Source organism: Neolamprologus brichardi, chromosome 11 (genome assembly GCF_056152115.1).
Source record: "Neolamprologus brichardi isolate AB-2024 chromosome 11, ASM5615211v1, whole genome shotgun sequence".
Taxonomy (NCBI): Eukaryota; Metazoa; Chordata; class Actinopteri; order Cichliformes; family Cichlidae; genus Neolamprologus; species Neolamprologus brichardi.
The window spans coordinates 17,246,871-17,265,849 of NC_142114.1; the positions used below are offsets into that span (position 1 = coordinate 17,246,871).

Genomic DNA, 18,979 nt, shown 5'->3' on the forward strand with positions numbered 1-18,979 from the left:
ATCAAGTTAAGTATTTATCTATTGAATAAATTAGGCTGGCTGGTTTAAACAGTGGGCGTTTCTTAACTTTGGTGTTCAATGTAGCTGGTGCTGATCTTTCAGTATCGATTAGATTTGTGAGTTTTTCAAATGGACCTATCGCTGGCGTGTATCAGATGTACTTTTCACTCTATGTGGCTGATAGGGCTTTTTGATGTGACGCAGCTCTATCGCTGCATTTCGATTGGTCTGTCTCTTCTGACGTTTCACACCACTATGCCACTCATTGGTCTGTGCTTTAAGGTTCAACTGAGGATCGTATTTTTGTTCCTGTGTCAACGTAGAGAAGAAAAGAAGAACGGCGATCATCAGCCAGTCGGCTAAGTTTTCATCGAATATAGTTTTTCACTCCTCTAGACTCTATTAGAAACGGTTCTTTATATCTGACACCAGCCAGACACCCACCACCCAAGCAGAGCTCCTTTTTGAAGATGGTAAGATCAACCTCTTAGCTAACAGCTAATGGGAGACACTGCTAGCTCTAACCGATTTTAGCTGTCGATTTTTTTTTTATTTTTCGATTTTTATGGGAGGTTGTGTCTATTTGTTGAAAGTTAATGCGTTTATTAAAGTCTTCAGATGTATATTGGTGTAATTAATATGTACCTTTATACACAATAGAAACTATTACCACTAAACCAAAAGCTTCTTTAACACGAAATCTAATCGAGGCATTTGCTAGGCTAGGTATGCTAACGGTAACATAAAGTTAACATTGCCCGTCGGCTGTTTAACTGGTATTAATTATCTACTGTTGTGCCTTTAAAGCATACTTCAAGTTGATCAAGTTATAACTCATCTGACTTCTGTGAGGATGCTTAACGTGGTGCGGGGACCGCTGGCTCGATGATGAAACCGTAGCTCCCCCAGAGGAGCTCCAGCTCATGTTCATTACGTAAATACGTGTTAAAATTAGGAAGATAATGACTGGCAAGCGCAGATTACAGAGAAAAGCTTGTGTAAAATGACAGCAGATCCGCAGCGGAAAATGTAGATGGTCTCAGGTGGTGCCGATGATAGATTTTTCTTCTGCCATATGGTCGATCGACACATTATTAAAATGTGTGGAACGAAATCATCAAAACCATACAAAAAATATGTTTTAATGTGTAATGAGTCGATACCTACCTATATAATAAACATTTTGATAATATGTTAAATTTACTTCACTCACACTCGCTGTATATTAAAGAAAAGGTGTCCAGTGTGCTAACAGACCAACATGTTGAGGCAGTGTCATATTTATTTGTTAGTCCAAGTTTAGGAAAGTAAACACGTGGCTGTAAAATGTGTACATCTACAGAGACAAAGGTTTTTGCAGTAAGCCAAAAACGAAGTGTGAAATAAATATTTGAGTAGACTGAAATACAAAAAAAAGTGAAAATCAGAATGTAGAGGAAATAGCTTTAGCTTTAGCCAGTTTGGTTGTCAACATAAACTGCCTAATGCTGAAACTAAATATTTTCAAAGATTAAAAATGAACTAAAATGAGCGAACCCAATTAGTAACACGTCCCAGTGTCCTACACAAAGATATTCTTTTCTTTTTTTCTGAATCTGGTGATCCTCTATTTGTTGAGTTTTTTTTCAGCTGCTTTGGCTTACATGCTTTAAATGTAAAGCTTTATCTTAACAGTACCTGAGGTGAAGTTACAGCCTTCATTTTTCCTCATTCTTAGTAAGAGTACAGCTTGGTCATTCCTGTTAGCGCTGTGGCTAAACTATCGTTATGTCTCTCCAGAACTCCAATGTGGAGAATTTGCCCCCTCATGTTCTTCGCTTGGTCTACAAAGAAGTTTCAGCTTTAGCAGCAGATCCACCCGAGGGCATTAAGATTTATCCCAGCGAAGAAGACATAACAGAGCTTCACACAGCAATAGAGGGACCAGGTAAGGATTATGATATGGTGTCATCACTTCACACTTAGAGCAGGACCGACACAACTCTTGGGAGTAAACTCACCACGTGTATTTGCAGTATGGTCTTTTCATAATTTAGGGCTTTAGATTCGCAAAAGTTTCTTTAAGATCTATAGTTTGAACCAGATTTGTCGAGTTTGTCCTGACTCAAAATATTTTATCATAAAAGATCAGTACAGAGCATTTCGTATTTCATTAAATAGACAAATTGTCAGAGACTGATGAGTGAAATAAACTTAATGAAATCCATACTAATTGTATTACTTCTGTCCTCGAATAACTAATGTGGAAATTTATTTTCAAAATCAGCGATAAAATATCCTAGTTTAGTCACCTTGCAGCTTGTATTTTCAAGGTTTTTTTGTGTATTCTTAAATATATTATCTCTCAGGGTTTTTCTTGTATGCAAAAATTTCTAGGTTTCTAACAAAAATATTTTAGCCTGTTTTATTTCCTTCAACATTACATGCATTCTTGTTTTTGAAAATTTCCAGAAATAAATTCAGATTTCTGTTAAGTAAGGTGACAGACGCTCGCCGCCTTCACTGTGTGCCAGTCAGTTGTGCTAGTGTGTTATAGTCATTAATCAAAGGGTCACTAGTGTCCAGGAAAAACCCCGAGCTCTGCGTCATGTTCGCAGCAAACTGTGCATTTACAGTGTGTTAGTTACTTCACCACTTCACATCCAGAAAAACAGCTTCAAACAATAATATTTAAAGGCTGAGAGTTTCTTATTGATAGCCAACTTTGTATTATCAGCTCAAAGTAATAACATGACTGGTGATGGCTGAGCTGAGTCAGCCGTCTGCTCCATGATTTTTAGGTATTATTGAAGCTTAAATGGAAGCCATCAGCTTTGATGGAATCTTTTACTATCTGTACATAATTTAGTTTTTGTGCTGTTAATTTGTAGAATAATAAATCCTCAAGGCCTGTTTTACATTTCTTTTTCCCCCTTCGTGGAGCTTTCAAAATTTATGCTCTTGTGTAATCACTTAAATTATGGGTTTTGTGGGTGTTGTTAATGTCATGTGAGACACATAAGTCACTTTAAAGTATCATGATATCTTGCCACTATGCACTCATTGCTTCAGACGTTATTTTTAAGTAGGCCTTGAAGAGCCAGACACTTGTCCACATTTTCTACTCCTCCACAGAGCCCCGTCGCTGCATCAGTTTCATTTATTGGGCACTGACATTTATATCTGATTTCAGATCAGGTAATTTATTATGTTAAAGCGGCAGTGCAGTGTGTTTCATAATGTCAAATTTTTGTCGTTGCTACTTGGCATACCTGGTTAAAAGCTGAAGCGTACACAGACAGATGGTGATGATGGTCAAACAAGAAATATCAGATCAAATATCAGATTATTTCATTGGAAACTGATAGAACTGATAAATGCAGGAAATTGACTTAAGAGCAAGTGACAAGGATTTGAAATGGCCTCGTAAACTTCCTTACTCTTCTCTCGCGAAAGAATATTGTGTTTATTTCACTTTGTTACCACTGATGAAAGGATAATATTAGATGATTTTTGTACACAAATCTCCTGTTCCCTAAAAAGTCTCCTCGCTTTAAGAAACCAGTCTAACAGATGGTAAGATTAAATCTTCGATGCTGGCACAGTTTTCATTCTGGAACCTTTTTTTTTTTTTTTTTTTTAAACCAACACTAGGTGTCAAGGAAAAGTGTCAGGTGGTATTTCTTCAGCTTTGAAATATTTGCTGTTATGTGACAGATTTGAAATGATAGTTAATGTGCTCTGTGACTGACTGACTTGTATGCGCTGAATGTGTGTTGTCAGAGGACTCGGTTGCAGCTCTGTGACCCTCTTTTTCTGGATGAAGTTTGGCAGAGTCAGGACATAATGTTCATGTGATGAATTCTTTATACTTCAACAGAGGGAACTCCATTTGCTGGTGGCATTTTCCGAATGCGTCTGGTCCTCGGGAAGGACTTCCCTGCGGTTCCACCCAAAGGGTATTTCCTGACCAAGATTTTTCACCCCAACGTGGGTCATAAGGGAGAGATCTGTGTCAACGTGCTGAAGAGGGACTGGAAGGCAGAACTCGGCCTCAAACATGTCTTACTGGTAAGACGGATGATCTGTGTGTTTGTTTCAGTATCGCTTGTGTTGAGGCCACTAATTTCACATCTCTTTCCTTCACTTTCCTACAGACAATCAAGTGTCTTCTAATCCATCCGAACCCAGAATCGGCTCTGAACGAAGAGGCCGGCCGCTTGCTGTTAGAGGACTATGCTGAGTACGAGTCCCGGGCCCGCCTGCTCACAGAGATCCACGCCATGGGCGGCACTTCTGGGGCACCTCAGGATCCTAATGACGGCCCCCAGCCAAAGAAGCATGCAGGTGACCCGATGAAGAGAGCGGGACCCAGTGCGGCGTCTGTGCCAGCAGCTTTGGGTAATGGAGCCAACGGAGCCAGCACCACCACCAGCAATAGCAACAGTAGTAGTAGCACTAATAATGTAGCAGGGAAGAAGAAAGCAGATAAAAAGCGTGCGTTGAGGCGACTTTAATACCTCCATAGAAATTCTCAGTGGGTGTGTGTGTGTGCGTGTTTGTGTGAATGTGGGAGAGTAAATTTAAATATTGAAGTATACTGATGATGTTTTTGTTCCCTTTGACTCTTTATACCCTGAAAATCCAGACTTCCCACTTTGTACTTATACCTTATTCTTTGTCTTTCCATCACTCTGTCTTGTCCTGTTGGTGTCACGGGTTTAATTCTTCCCATACCTGAAGACAGTGACAACTTGTTGCTTTTCTGAAATGAAAGAATACACTTTCAGTCTAAAAAAACAAAAAAAACATCATGCCATCAGTTGTGATTTTCCTTTGGCCTACTGTGAATGAATGATACTTAATGCGATTCACTGTGCAAACCACGGCCTCTGATGTTTGTCCATTAATGAGATATAGCTCCTGTCGTCTCAGACTTAATAGCAGCCATTTTTTAAAGCGTTTCTTGGTAAAAGCAACTGTGATGGTACTGTGTACTGCACAGCCTGACTCATTGTCGAGTCTGAACCACGATGCTACCTTAAAGTCAGGTTTTTAAATTCAGCTCAAAGGAAATGATGGAAGAAGGCGCTAAAATTATGCAACGTCCAAATTGTATTCTTTGTTTTGTGATCCAATTTAGGTAAAGGTGTAAAGGTATGGATTGTTTCAAGTAAAGGGAGTCTGCTGTTTTTTGTTTTGTTTTTTTTTCTGACTTTTTAAAACTGTTTCACTGACCAGTATTTTCAAAAGCTGTTTTTAATCGACACGTCCATATTCAGCTGTCTTGTGGTTGTGTGTGAAGATGTAGCTCAGTGGCTGTAAGGGAACAGGGTAGATGGCATGCGCATGCCACCTCAACTGTTCTCTGTATTTAGGCATACTGTGGTGTGACTCGCTTCAACTACCCCTGCCTCCTAACAAAAGCAGCATGTCCTCTCAGATGCACCGCACGCCGACCAGCCGCGTGGGTACCAGAGATGACAAGTGCCTAGTTTGAACCAACTTGCCCCTCCATCCGTGGCAACTGCAGGGTTTCTCGGGCAGATTTTCTTTCCGTTCTTAAATGCATGCGGGGCCTACATTTCCCAAGGAAACACACTGAAGCGCTGTTTTAATTTGGATGGAAAAGGTGCCTCTGAAACTCCTGTTACTGTGCACACTGTCTGGCTGGATAGCTTGTGTCCATTTTAAATTATTTAAATTAATAAAATGTTGAAATACCAGAAGTGAAATGGAAAATCAACTCCTGTTTGCGTTTTTTCTTTGGTCCTCTTCTGTCAAGCGATGTTGAAATTAATGCTAAGAACAAATGCAAATGAGGCTTTTCCAGTGACGTGTATTAGCACATTTTGTTTATAGTGGTCTCCTGTTCTGCAGTGATGGAATAACCATTATGAGGAAAAACGAGTAATTGCATCCACCCCAGCAAACCAGTGAGTCGAAGTGCACCCGATAGAGCGTCATTGGGCCATCTAATGAAGGGCTCCACTGGCCTCTGCTGCCAACATGCAGCAGCCCACCCACCTGTGTAGAAATAGCAGCCTGCCATGCAGGTAATTATCAGACCCTTCTTAGACACCTGGAGCTCCGTGTAACCCTTTACACCTCCCTCAAGACCCGTTTTGGAAGTGCTTACCTCCTTCAACACCTGGTATAAACATCCATGCGGTGAAAACCCACACCATGCTATTAATCATAAACACAGTTTCACTGAAGATTTTGACGTGTGTGAGAGATATGTAGTCTGGGTCAGGTGTAATATGAATGCATGCTGGTGTTTGTCACATAAGCGCGTGACTCATCCTGTAGGCCTGATGTGCAGTCAGTGATTGCATTTATTTGGAGGACAATCGTCGGGGATCAACCCTAAACCCGGTTTCATTCATGCGTGGTGGTGATATCAGAGGATCGCGAGGTTTGTAAGACGGCGCAAACTACCGTTACCTCTCATCCAACTATCCTCTCTTTTTCTTCTCTGGATTTCCACCTGCCCGGCTCGTCCTACACTCACAGAAATCAAGACTTGTCAGTGTAGGTTTGAGTCTAATTGACAGTTTCGTTCACGCTTCAGTGTTAAGGCTTTTGCGCCAATCCTCTCCCCTTCCCCGTTTTCATCGCTTTCATAATTGCCACCAACATAATGACACAGTTGCTGTGGCAACCATGTCTGTGTCTCTCTTTTCTCTCTCTCTCTCTTTCTCACACACGTACACAAACACACACTTTGGATCTTCCCCTCACTTTACCGGCTGCTTTAAATTTTGCAAGTTTTCTTCCGTCTTTTCGGGGAGGCTTTTATACATTTTTTTTCATTCGTTATATATTTTTTACTTCTTCGGGAAGAACATCAGTCAAATCCGACAGTTTTTTTCCCCCGTTTATGTTTATTTATTATTTTTTATCAGAGCCAGTAAAACGTATGCAGGCCTTCAGGGGCGCGCAACTAAAGATGGAAATTAAATGAAGGAGAGTAAAGATGAACGCCACCAGTTGAATGGGCCTATTGACCATCAGCGCCGAGCGGAGCGCGGAGTCTCATCAGCGCCTGTCTGACCGGCCAATCACAGCGTCCCCCCCCCACTGGTGGACCTCCGTGAGGCCAGTCGCAGTTTAGGCGGTGTAACCTATAGGCTATCGCGTGGAGACGATTAACTGAACCAGTCTCAGTCAGTTTCTAGATGGAGAAAGTGAGCCTGGCGGATATTTTGTTGGTGAAAAGCTTCACATTTTTGCGCACCTGACATGCGAATCCGGCTACTTTGCGTGTTGTCCGGGATAGTTACTCTGCAGGCTAACTTGTGCCGCACACCAGGCGGAAATTTCCGACGTAGTGTGTAGATGAAGTGCTTTGTCACATGTATCAGAAAATCTCAGAACATCTCGTTGTTCACCGACTCTCTCTCTCTCCCCTCCTCTCCCGCTCGCGTCCCCCCCCCCCTCGTCTTTCCGCCGTCATGATGGATTATCAATAGCCTGATGGAGACACAACAAGCGCGATCGAGATTTGCTGCACTTCTAAAACACACGGGCAATTAAAATAAGTGGCGCATCCAGCAACAGTTCACCATCTTCTGCTACAATAACAGGCTGCCATCTGAGAAACCGCTGAGATACAGTGCGCAGGCTCTTCCAGCGCTCCTCTTCAGCATCAAACCCCCCAGAGCAGCGCACAGGTAAGGCACGACATTATGCACCTTTTATTAATGCAACGCCAATTACGGAATTGCAATCAAAGCTGATTGATAAGTCCTCTGTGTGTTTGTGCGTGCATGAAAATTGAGTTTGGCATCAGTTTAGACGCATCCGCTGACCTGGAGGCTGTCAAACAAAAACATTTGAATGAAATCTGCGCCACACAAAACATCTGCGGGCTCTATTCCGCGAACACGTCTTTTCCCCCACCTCTTAATCACTTTAATCGACAAGTGGCAGCAAACTGCGACATTATAACCATATTGGTATTAAGAACACTGATATCACACGCACACACCGACTCATCCAGCCGGACTACACACACACCGGCACGGATACACCCACGCACTCTTAGCCTACTGATAGATGCAAGTCATGTCCATAACCCGCATGCTTGTTTGTTGCAAGTTGCAACTTATTAACACAATGAAGGATGTAGTGTAGTCTGAGGAGTCTGTGTCCACATCCGTTCGTCTGATGCAAAGTAATTGCGCAGCATATATTCGCCGGTGAGACCAAAAGCAGCCGCTGCTCCGCGCGGCTTTCGCTGCAATTAGACGTCTTTTTGCGCACACGCAACACACGACTTGTTTGCGCGATTTCTCCCCCCTCCCCCTAAAGGATTCACACCACAGTGCGTTTTGCAACAGCACGTCTAGAGGAAAAAAAGAAGAAGGGAAAAAAAGGGGCCATTTTGTTTGAATTTTTTCAACAAACACCTGTTGAAATGATTGCATGCCCAGCCGTTTGCACAGCTCCTGCAGTGAAAGAGGCCCCAAGGTTCGTTTGCTTTGACACACTGACAAATCTAGGAATTTGGAGTTGTAAGTGATTGGGTTGTCCTCCCTCCTGTGGCCATGCAAGTCAGGGCTGCTTCCTCACACATGTGAATGTGTGCCTTTCACCCCTTTGGTACAGTTCTTCCTCTCTCCCTCCCTCTCTGCTGCATTGTTTCAGCACCACACTATACAGACATCTAGAGGACCAGATTTATGAATAATAGCAGGGTTTTTTGTTTTTGTTTTTGTTTTTTTGCCATGGATCAGTCTTCTGTAGTTTAAATACATTCAGGGTGAAAATTTCAATGTCGGGCATCTGCATATGCACGTTTAGCAGGAGCGGTTTAAGGATTTGGTCAAAAAATCCTCATGAAGTGGAAAGATTGAGAGCAGAGCGCAGACATTACGGTGACGGGAGAGTTGGGCAGCGTTGGCGGATGACGGTGCGAGGCATCAGGTGTCATCGTGTTGAGAAGGAGACGTGCAGATGTGACTTTGAAATCTGGTTTGGCTAATGGGTGTAGATTGGATTCTACCTCCCTTCTCTTTCACTGCCTCTTTCACTCACACACAGACAGAGCTGCAGTGCTATTCTGAGAGAGTTAGCTGCCTCAACCCACGCACAGAATCTGAGAAAGAGAGAAAGGCAGAAAGAGGAAAAGGAGGGGAGCAAGAGGAATAAAGGAGAGAGGCAGAGACCGACTACGAGGGGCTTTACAGAATGCCAGCTTTATTCTCTCACATGCATGCATGCACACACTCGCACAGTAAAGGGTTTCTTTACTGTTTCACATTCTTTCCCTCTTACTCTTCCAACAGCGGTTGATTTGCAGTTCTGATTAGCACTTCTCTTCTCCTCTTGCGTGTGGCATGGACTGTGTTTGCAGATCTGTTTGGTGGTGCTGTTTGTGTGATGTGTTGTATTGGTAAGTGCTGGGAGAAATGTACTTGATTCTGTGCCACCCACACACCGCCCTCCCACTCATGGTCGTCTCTGCATCTATACCTCTGGCTCTTCCCGCTCGCCACAATCTCTTTGCTCATTTAAATCCCTACCCTGCATTTATCCCTCTGCTCCCGTTCTCTATCACTGGCTTTTCAGGAGAGTGTTCCTCCTGCAACCAAACAGGCACACTAAAACACACGCACACACACTTGCAGCTTTCCACGATGCACATAGCGCATTTAATAAAAATAACTGTGGTGTGCGTGTGTGTACCCAAAATGATCACACACACTCACAAAGAGGGTCAGTAAGTGTGGGGAAGAGGTTGCAGAGCTGCTTTCTAATCTAATGTCTCTCATTTGTATTGCAGTGGACATTTGGCCAACGATTTTCCAGATTTGTCCGTACGTAAACCCGAAGACAGTTGTGGAAATCAAGCAGAACGCTTAGAAACGACAAGAAGGGGGAAAAAAATCACCCGGAGAACTCTTTTGGAACATTAGTCAGTGGGAGAGCTGCTGTGCTTCGTGTTTCTCATTTTTCCTCCACTGAACTCTCCTCAGAAGGTTAGAGGAGCATGTAACTGAAACAAGTGGAGCCCTCGGTGATTTCAGCATTCTGTCTCCCCCATCTGTGCCTACATTCTCTGCTACAGATAGGGACATTTTGATAATTACATATAATTATAATTTCTGTGGGAGACAGATCTGCCTCTGTCTATTATTGCCAACACCTCCAACACAATAACTTCACACATTTACATATTTCTCCACAAAAGTGATATTCTTTCAACATCGGAGACAAATCAGGAATAATTTTACTTAGAGAGACATGTCACACGGAGAAGCAATGTGCCATTCACTTCATATCTAATTAGCGACACAGTTGAGTGACACGGGCAACATTTTGTGCCTACAAGCTGAAGGCAGAGCACTTAAAATCATGACATTTGCCTCATTTGTGCAATGTATTTTACAGGCTGGGAGTCGTTTCTTTACTTTATGATTACTCCCAATTTTCAGTGCTTGCGGTCTTCTAGCACTTAACCAGAGCCATTCTCATTATCACCCACAGCCCAGTCACAGTAACGGTCCGTGCCAGGCGAGTACTGAGCACAATAATCCAGCCATAGAAAAGACTGAGATAAAGTACACAGTGTATCTATAGATGTGATGGGTGCCGAGAACAGGCTAACGTGGAGATAATGCGGTACTCTATAGAAACTAGGCCACACTAATGGACAGTATTTATCAGTGGTGCAGTCATTTATTTCCATTTGATTGTTTACTATGGCAAAAAGTGCCGAATATATAAAAACAAAATAGATTTAATATCTTTTTCCTATTTTTTTCCCCCAGAAAAGATTTGCTTACAGGTTAAACAAGTGCCATTTCTGAATGTACGTAGTGCCAGACTGTAAAAGGAATGAAGAGAACAGATAAACTTGTTTACATTTAACAAAAAACTGGCCATAGTCTATTCTTTAAGTGCCATCAGCGCAGGAATGTACAGGAATGCCATATTCTATTAAAAATACTTGCTCCTAACTTTGTGGTTGCAAAGCGTAATTTCACCCCTGGTAGTAAATGAGATGTTTGTTCTTTTGTTCAGTAGGGCATGTAGGATGAGGCATTAAGGACTAAAAGCATGAAGATTGTTGTTTTCAATCTGTGCTTTTTACAAAACTGCATCCATTTGAGCGTTCTCGAATCGAGAGGGGTTTTTAGAGGGCAAGAGATGAAGTCATTACACTTTCAGAGCTCCCTTCTAACAGGAAATTAAAAACATTTTAATACCATTATCACCAATTATTGAAACTTACAAAAACATTTTGATACTGTTTGTACTGTTTTTTTTATTTTTATTGTTCCCGACCTTTTCTATTATTATAACACCTTATAAATACGAACAACACAAAAAATTTCAGATTTCATCAGCCAGCATTAGTGAATGAAACTCCAGTACCCAGTACATGCTGAATGCATCACATGCCATTTTAGTGGGTTAAACTGCAGAAGCGGATACACCGTTGCAACTGCATTGACTCAATAAAAGAAAATAGATGTCTTAGTCATGTAAAAATGCCGCCCACCACCAATCTCCGAGTCCTCGCTGTCTCCCTCCTCTCCCTCCTAACTGCCCCTCTTGCTACCGTCGCGGAGGCCTCTCCGTCCCCACCTCCTCAGCACCTAGACCGATCAGGGAGACCGTTCACGGAGGAGCCCGACACTGGTTCCAGCTCCTCGCTCATACTCCTCGCCATCCAGGCCAACCTCAGGCCAGCTGCTCTCCAAGGAAGGACAAAAACTCCGGGGACACTCCCAGAAACCGCAGAGGAAGTTCTAGAGACTCCTCCGAGACCCCTGCCCCAGGTAATGTTCCCCAAGAATGTAACTTCAGCAGAGGCCCTCGCACCTCCTCTAGGTGCAGCCCAGGTGGCACCTGTAATGGATGTATGGGTGGATGGATGCAGAGGATATTACGATGTAATGGGACACTTTGACAGCGCTTTCAACTGTTCCAAGGACACATTCATCTATTGCTGCGGAACCTGCCACTACCGCTTCTGCTGTCCAGACCGAAGTCGCCAACTGGACCAGGACAACTGTAAAAACTACGACTCTCCAGACTGGGCCAAGCCACAGACGGAGCCTATGATTACACCAGATGACTCAGGTTCTGACCCAGACTTTGATCCACTGAAGCAGCAGAGCCACAACACGGGCTTTGTCATCGGTGGCGTGGTTGTGTTTATGGTGGCTGTCGCAGTAGGCATCAAGGTGGTCTTCAACAAGGTGCAACAGGAAGCCAACCAAAGGGACCTGAACATGCCCAGGTGAGGCTTACATGATTTTGTTTTTTTTAATTTCATCACATCTCATTGCTGAATTCAGTACTTCATTTTGATGTATGAATATTGTAATGAAATTAGGTTTTCAGGACTCCATAAATGGCCTACATTCATCATTCTGGGCCCAGAAAAATGTTATTAGTCATCAGCTGAAACATATTTGATCTTCATCGAGTGACTGCTGCGGAAATCGTGGCTGTTTTGATTTCCTCTTGGCTTTCTTATCTCATATATGGGCCGTCGTCTTGGCAATAAAGATGGGTCTTTTGGTGTTTTTACTAGTTGCATCAGTCATGGAAGATGACAGTTGTAGACCAAAACGAAGTGTTGGTTGATCCCCTCAGGGAAGCCCTGCATGTTATTTTGGTTTCACATTTTCCATATTTATTCATCATTGTACTTAAATTTATACACACAGTTAACTGGTGATTATGAAAGATGGTGTAAACCCTAATGTCCGACCACAAGATTAACATTCACATTTATTTATATTTAAGCCTTCATCCTCACATAGATGGCTGATATGTTGTTTATTTGCAATCCAAAAACAGCATTCACGGGGGGAAGAATTTAGTGCCCATACCCTGTTGCCATTTTTATCTCATGTTTCCTTTATTGCTTTTTTTATGGCATCCTTAGAGCTCTGGTGGACATGTTGCGGCACCAGTCGAGCCCAGTCCAGCAGGATGAGAGAAACAACAGCGTGGCTCTGGCTGTAGGAGATGGCCAGGGGACACTGGGGAGACCGCCGAAAAATCTCTACGCCCCCGGGCTGCCCAGCAAAGACAACAGATGTGAGAGTCTAGGGCTCGTAGCGCGTTAGTGAATAGCACGATCAGAGGTGCACTTTTGTAACAGCATCCTCTCTTTATGCAGAGGCACTTTGTGCTCGTCACGTCTGTAAATGGATGCAGCTTTTTTTTTTCTGTGTTCCTCCATCAAGATATCTTTGCCGCTGTTTATGAGAGAGAATAAATTAAGAATTTTCAGTAGTGATGTGCTAAAAAATGAGTCTTTAACCTCGGTAATTTCTCTGCGAGGGCCATGGTCATCTATAAATGATTCTTTTGGGGTCCTCTGTGTCTCTAATTCTCCACTTCAGTATTAAAGTAGTTAATTGCACAAGAATGTGGAGATGGGTGCTTATGTGATCATGTGAAAATGAATTGATTTAGGTAGATACGCACGTAAAGTTTCCTTATTCCTTTTAGTTGAAGACACCGCTCAACTGCCTGACATCCATTTTGTGAGCTGATTACTTCATGTTCTTTTCACTTACAGTGGGCAATTTGCAACACAATTTCATCCACTCATCAGGCTCCAGTCCCAAGCACACTGCAACTATCGGTAAGGCAGCTGATGAAAGCCGGGCTCCCATGTAAATTGCATGTAATCACTTGGATGCTTCATTTACTTCATTCAGCTTCGTTTGGAGCTCAAAAGTAGACTCATTCATTTCAACAATAATAATGATTATCATATTTTTGGTTGCTTGTGTTAGTGCTGAAAGCGAGTTCAAATCTGTCGCTTTCAGTGAACGTTAGAAGATTCACACTCTGCTATGTGCATCGCGCTATATCCAGAGGAGCAAATCTCATTTAACACACCGTCGTCTTCTCCCTTTGGTCTCTGCAGAACGCACACCTCGGATGAACAATGCTCAGCTGGCAGCTGGAGGCACCCTGCTCTCCAGTAAGCACAACAACACCAAATCGCAGCCTTCCTTCCACCACTCCCTGCACAACCTGGCCCAGCTGCCGCCCTCGTACGAGAGCGCCACCAAGCCTGAGCTCAACAGATACTCCTCACTCAAACGGCTCGGTGAGTATCGCGCTTTTCCAGGAATGAGACATGTTCCGTCTAAGCTGCGCTCCCCTTTTGCTGCTTTTTCTGCAGCTGTTTCGTAAGTGCTGAAGCAGAGCGACACTCTTGACACGGGTGCTGTGAAATGCACGATGCATCATTATGTGCTCATGCTATTTACTGTGGTGATAAACAATTCAGAGAACTTTTGTTTGGCTTGCAGAGAAAGGTCTTGACGAGTACTCATCTGGGTACTGCACCACCAAGCGCCGGCCTCACACAGCTCAGCCGGCCCTGCAATCGTCTCAGCACCACCTCCACTGGGGTGGAGACTACACCCTCAGCGGGCGAGGGACCCTCCCCAGACATGCGGCTCGGCCCTGGATCCCACCGCCACCCTCTGGCATGCCTGCTTCACCCACTCCCAATCCTTACCCTCTGGATCCCCCGGAGCCCCAGCACAACCCCAACTACGACACTCTCTCCAAGCCTCCGAGAAAAGTTAAGTCCACCGACCAGCTGCTCAACATGGGTGATGTCCCTGGAAACACCGGGACCCTGTCCCGGCTCTCCAAGAACCAGCAACACCAGTACTACAAAGCCATGGCTGCCTCCAATAAGAACTCCAACACGCAGACGCTCACCAGGAAGACCCAGGACAGGCAGGACAGGCAGGACAGGCAGGACAGGCAGGACAGGCAGGACAGGCAGGACAGGCAGGAGAGACAGGAGAGACAGGAGAGACAGGAACGGCTGCTCATGTCCCCAGACCATTTGGAGGAGAGGATGGGCGTCGGTGGGATGGGTGTTGTAGATCCGTACGCCCACACGGGAAGCGGGATCGTCCCCACCCTGCCTCGCCAGCAGAAGGCCCAGTCCCAGCAGAACGTCTGTGCAACGCCTTCCCTCGACCGGCACCACATGATCAAGATGAACTCTCATCCCACGTCCGGACGGGAGCAGGAGAGGACCACGCCTATGACGGGGCACATGAGCGGGGGCATGGGCTGGGCTGGGGAGGGGCCCGGAGCCGGAGTAGTCATGGGAACGGGAACACTAGGGGGCCACAGCGCCCGGAGGATGGCTTTCGCAGCAAAACGGCAGAACACAATTGAGCAGCTACATTTCATTCCCGGAGGGGGCGGTGGGGGGTCAGCAGGGAGCGGGGGAGGAGGCAGTCAGGGGATCAGGACGGGGAGTAAAAATGAGGTGACGGTGTGAGGTCAGTGCCTAATGTAGAGTTTAGATTAAAGGGACAGGAATATATCACCCTTCTGCATTTAACTATTAGACATTCAGCTACAAGAAATACAACTAGAAGTATAAAGTATTGTAACAGTATAATGTGTTTAGGCTATTCAAATTAGTGTTATCTTGTAATTAAATAGCTTAAATATGACTTACTTATAAAAACTGAAAATTAGGTAGGGGACATCTGTTCCAGTTATGTGATAGCCTACATCAGCCATATTTTGTATCTGAATTTGCCGCATTGCCATATACAGAGGTGCCATTACTTGTAGAAGGACTGACTGGGAGGGTGAAACAAAACCAACAGAAATGCCGTTCATACTTTAGTTTTTATATTTTTTTTTCAAAAAGTACTCAGGAGCCATATTAGATAGGAAACCAGATGATATTAATGAAAAAAACAGTATAAAGGAAGCAGAGGCCCGTGTGGAATATCCTGTCACAGAATTTCAAAGAACTGAGCCAACTACCTGGACTGCCACTCCGCTCGGTCCTCACCGACGAAGATTTATTAAACTGACTCTCAGATGAGGAGCCCGGTGGACCAGACGAGGCTGAATGATGAACTGTGCGCCTGTTGAACTCTTCTGCACCGACCTCGTGCTGACGCAGTGAGACAGAACTGACTTTTTCTTTCTTGCTTCCTGTATAACCTAGAGGACAAGACAGGCTCTGTTTCTGAGCGACACACAGCAGTCTGACACAACACCACCGCCCGACGGGAACTGAGGACGTATCCACATTACTGATCTGATTCCATGGGTTGCCTACTTTTCCATGTGACCTTAGATTAAACCTCCAGAGGAACTCACAATCTCATTACTGTTACACTACGGGAGCGTAAGCTGATATAAGATTATGGGTGAGTTTTTCTTAATGTTTTCATCTATAGATCAGGACCTACCTGTTTGAAAAAAAAAACAAAAACAACGGGCTACCAAATGTTATAGAGCCATCAGTCACGGCGTTCCAAAAATTCTTGACATACACATACAAAATCAAGAGATAAAAGAACAGACGTATGTGTTCAGTTTACCAATAAAGAGGCAACTCGCTCTAACGAAGAGCAGAGGCTTCTCCACAGAGCACAAACGATAGACCATGACGCAGAGGTTGCACTTACACAACTGTCCTTACAAGCCATTTATGGAGATACAAAGAAAATCCCACACAGGAAGCTGGTCTGACAATCACCATTTAATTATTATCACCAGGTGACAAGTTATTAAAAAGTCAGCAACATTTTGTACAGACAGAAGGATTGGCTTCAGAGCAAGCCGAAACCCTCAGAGTCAAGAGCGAGGGCGACCTGAGGTCCTCTCCTGCGCAGCTCCAGTGTGCCATATAAGAGACTCGGATGGTTAGGAAGCCCTTCCCATCTTCAAGACAAAGACCTTGCTGTATCATAACGCACTTCAGCCAGTATGAAAAAAAAAAAAACAGAAACGGAAAAAAAAAAATCTTCATCAATAACAACGCTTTTCAATACTAAGGGCTATCCTATATACTGTAGTATGTGATATCTGTGGTCCATATAAAATGCTATCTCTTTCTATTGATTTTGTGTTGATATTGTCATGATGTATTAAGTATTAATGTGTACAAAAAAACAAGAGAAATTTAAGCACAGTTCAACGAGAATCAGAGACTAAACTTTGCACAAATCTAGCCCCTGATATTTGCACCAGATACAAGCACACTTTGTATCGTGTCCTCAAGGTTTACATTCTGTACAAGCACGGCTGAACGTGTGACCAATCAATGGAAGGTATTATACTGAGAGAGGATTTTCTTTTTTCTTTTTCTTTTATTAAACAGAAATCGTCGGTAATAACGCCGATCAAAGAACGAACTTGCGCCGGCTTTCTTTTCTTTTTTCTTTTTTTTTTTGTGTTCAGTCATGTGGAAAAGCTACAGAGATGAAATGCTGATAAACAGAAACACATTTGGACAATCTTCCTACACACAGTGCTAAATGTAGTTGTTATGAATATGATGGAGTGTTATTATTAATAATTATTATAACTGTTATGGTTATTATTAACAATTATCTTACGATGTGATGTTCTTTTACTTGGTGGGATTTAAGTGTTTATTGTTTTTAGATAACTAGCATTCTCGCGACTAGTTGGTTTTTCATACATCTGGTCATAAACTCGAGTTTTTAAGACATTCCAAATCTTGATGCATGCCAGCTCCATTTCATTGAGAGGCATTTTTACAGGATGCCTGGATTTTAGGGTCATTGATGCCTTTATGGCCATTTTTCCAGCTGTATGTACTGTGCCTAGACATCGACCTTATGACTTCTTGATCTTAAGTGATTACTTAGGTTTCCACTCTGGTATTGAATAATCTGCAGCCTTCTAAACGTACGCGTAGATGACGGCGAGGGATAGATGAGTTTGGGATGGGCCAGAAGTGATTTTAACATCACACGCAGTCTGCTGTCTCCTCTGCGGCAGCCTGCCCCAGTAACTTAAAAATGGGTTGTACACGCTGAACCCATGATGCCATAATGTATGTATGTATCGAATGAATGTTTATTACACAGGTTGGAGACAAAACAGGCGTCTAATGGAAACCTGATTGCTTTGAGTGCAGTGTCTTTTTCAGGGAAATAGGACAGGTGACATACAGTAGTGTTAGACTTTTTTAATAGAGCCACAAAAGGTCTGTAGCAAAGTCTGTAATATCTCACAAGCCATATCCATCGAAGCTCATTATCACAATTTTATAAATGGTTAATCTAATTTGTGCAAGTATTGTATTTTGTATAGCTAGTACAATCAGAATATTTTAAGTGATCTCTTCGGCATTAATTTGAAGATTCAGAAAAATTCTGTGTTAGTATTTAATGAACTGTACAGTGCCAAACTCATAACATTTTGTTGTCTTTTTATCGTCACACCCTCCTAGATGGCCACAGGGGTTATTTACTTTTTTCACAGAGGAGAGCGAATAGACAGCCGAGTGAAGCTGAAAAGCTCCTTTTCAGAAGGAAATGAATGAATATGGTGTGTGTTTTTAACCATTATGAATTCATTTAGAGTGCGGATTCTTTAATGGCCATCTGAAACGGACAGGGACAGTGTCCAGTATTGGGAAAAAAAAATTCATGGATTTATTTTGACGCCTATAAATTTCGAAACGACCCTTTTGTTTTTGTTTAATGCATTGATCCCCTTGGATACGACAGTGACTTACAAAGAATTTGTATAATAAAGTTGGTGGGAAAAAAACCTGTGATTCTTTTCTTGCGTTAATGCTCGTCTTTTCAACTCTTCTGTCTGGGTGAATTCAGGACTTCACCTGCACCATACTTTAAAGTGCTTCCCAACTTTTTCTTTTGTCATTAAATCATAAGAAAAACACCCATCCGCATTCCCAGTCATCTCAGCATGGGACATGTTAAAGATGAGCAGCATTCAGTTTCCTTGTAAATACATTAACACTGTAAACCGAGTTATCAGCATCGCACTTGGGTTTCAAATGATACTTTATTAATCCCCGAGGTAAACATTGTTCCTCTGCATTTCAAAGCACTTCATAATACCTACAAACACCCTCGAGTGCCTGTTTTCTCAAGCCTATTTAAGACTTAGCAATATATCAAATTGACGTGTGTGCTCACTGGGTGCACAATGAAATCATATCTAAGACAAGGTGTGAATA

At 43.1% G+C, this 18,979-nt stretch overlaps 2 protein-coding genes across 2 annotated transcripts; both read left to right on the top strand.

The window, feature by feature from the left end:
• Nucleotides 1-250: 250 nt before the first annotated feature.
• On the top strand, nucleotides 251-5,713 carry ube2s (ubiquitin-conjugating enzyme E2S). Its single transcript, XM_006802955.3, has 4 exons — nucleotides 251-473; nucleotides 1,780-1,927; nucleotides 3,860-4,050; nucleotides 4,137-5,713. The coding sequence occupies exons 1-4, from the start codon at nucleotides 471-473 to the stop codon at nucleotides 4,494-4,496; spliced, it is 702 nt and encodes a 233-aa protein (XP_006803018.1). The 5' UTR covers nucleotides 251-470; the 3' UTR covers nucleotides 4,497-5,713.
• Nucleotides 5,714-6,310: 597 nt separating this feature from the next.
• Nucleotides 6,311-18,536, top strand: shisa7a (shisa family member 7a). The gene is made up of 6 exons (XM_006802954.3): nucleotides 6,311-7,655; nucleotides 9,770-12,235; nucleotides 12,890-13,044; nucleotides 13,532-13,597; nucleotides 13,886-14,071; nucleotides 14,277-18,536. The coding sequence occupies exons 2-6, from the start codon at nucleotides 11,481-11,483 to the stop codon at nucleotides 15,272-15,274; spliced, it is 2,160 nt and encodes a 719-aa protein (XP_006803017.2). The 5' UTR covers nucleotides 6,311-7,655; nucleotides 9,770-11,480; the 3' UTR covers nucleotides 15,275-18,536.
• The last annotated feature ends 443 nt before the right edge of the window (nucleotides 18,537-18,979 follow it).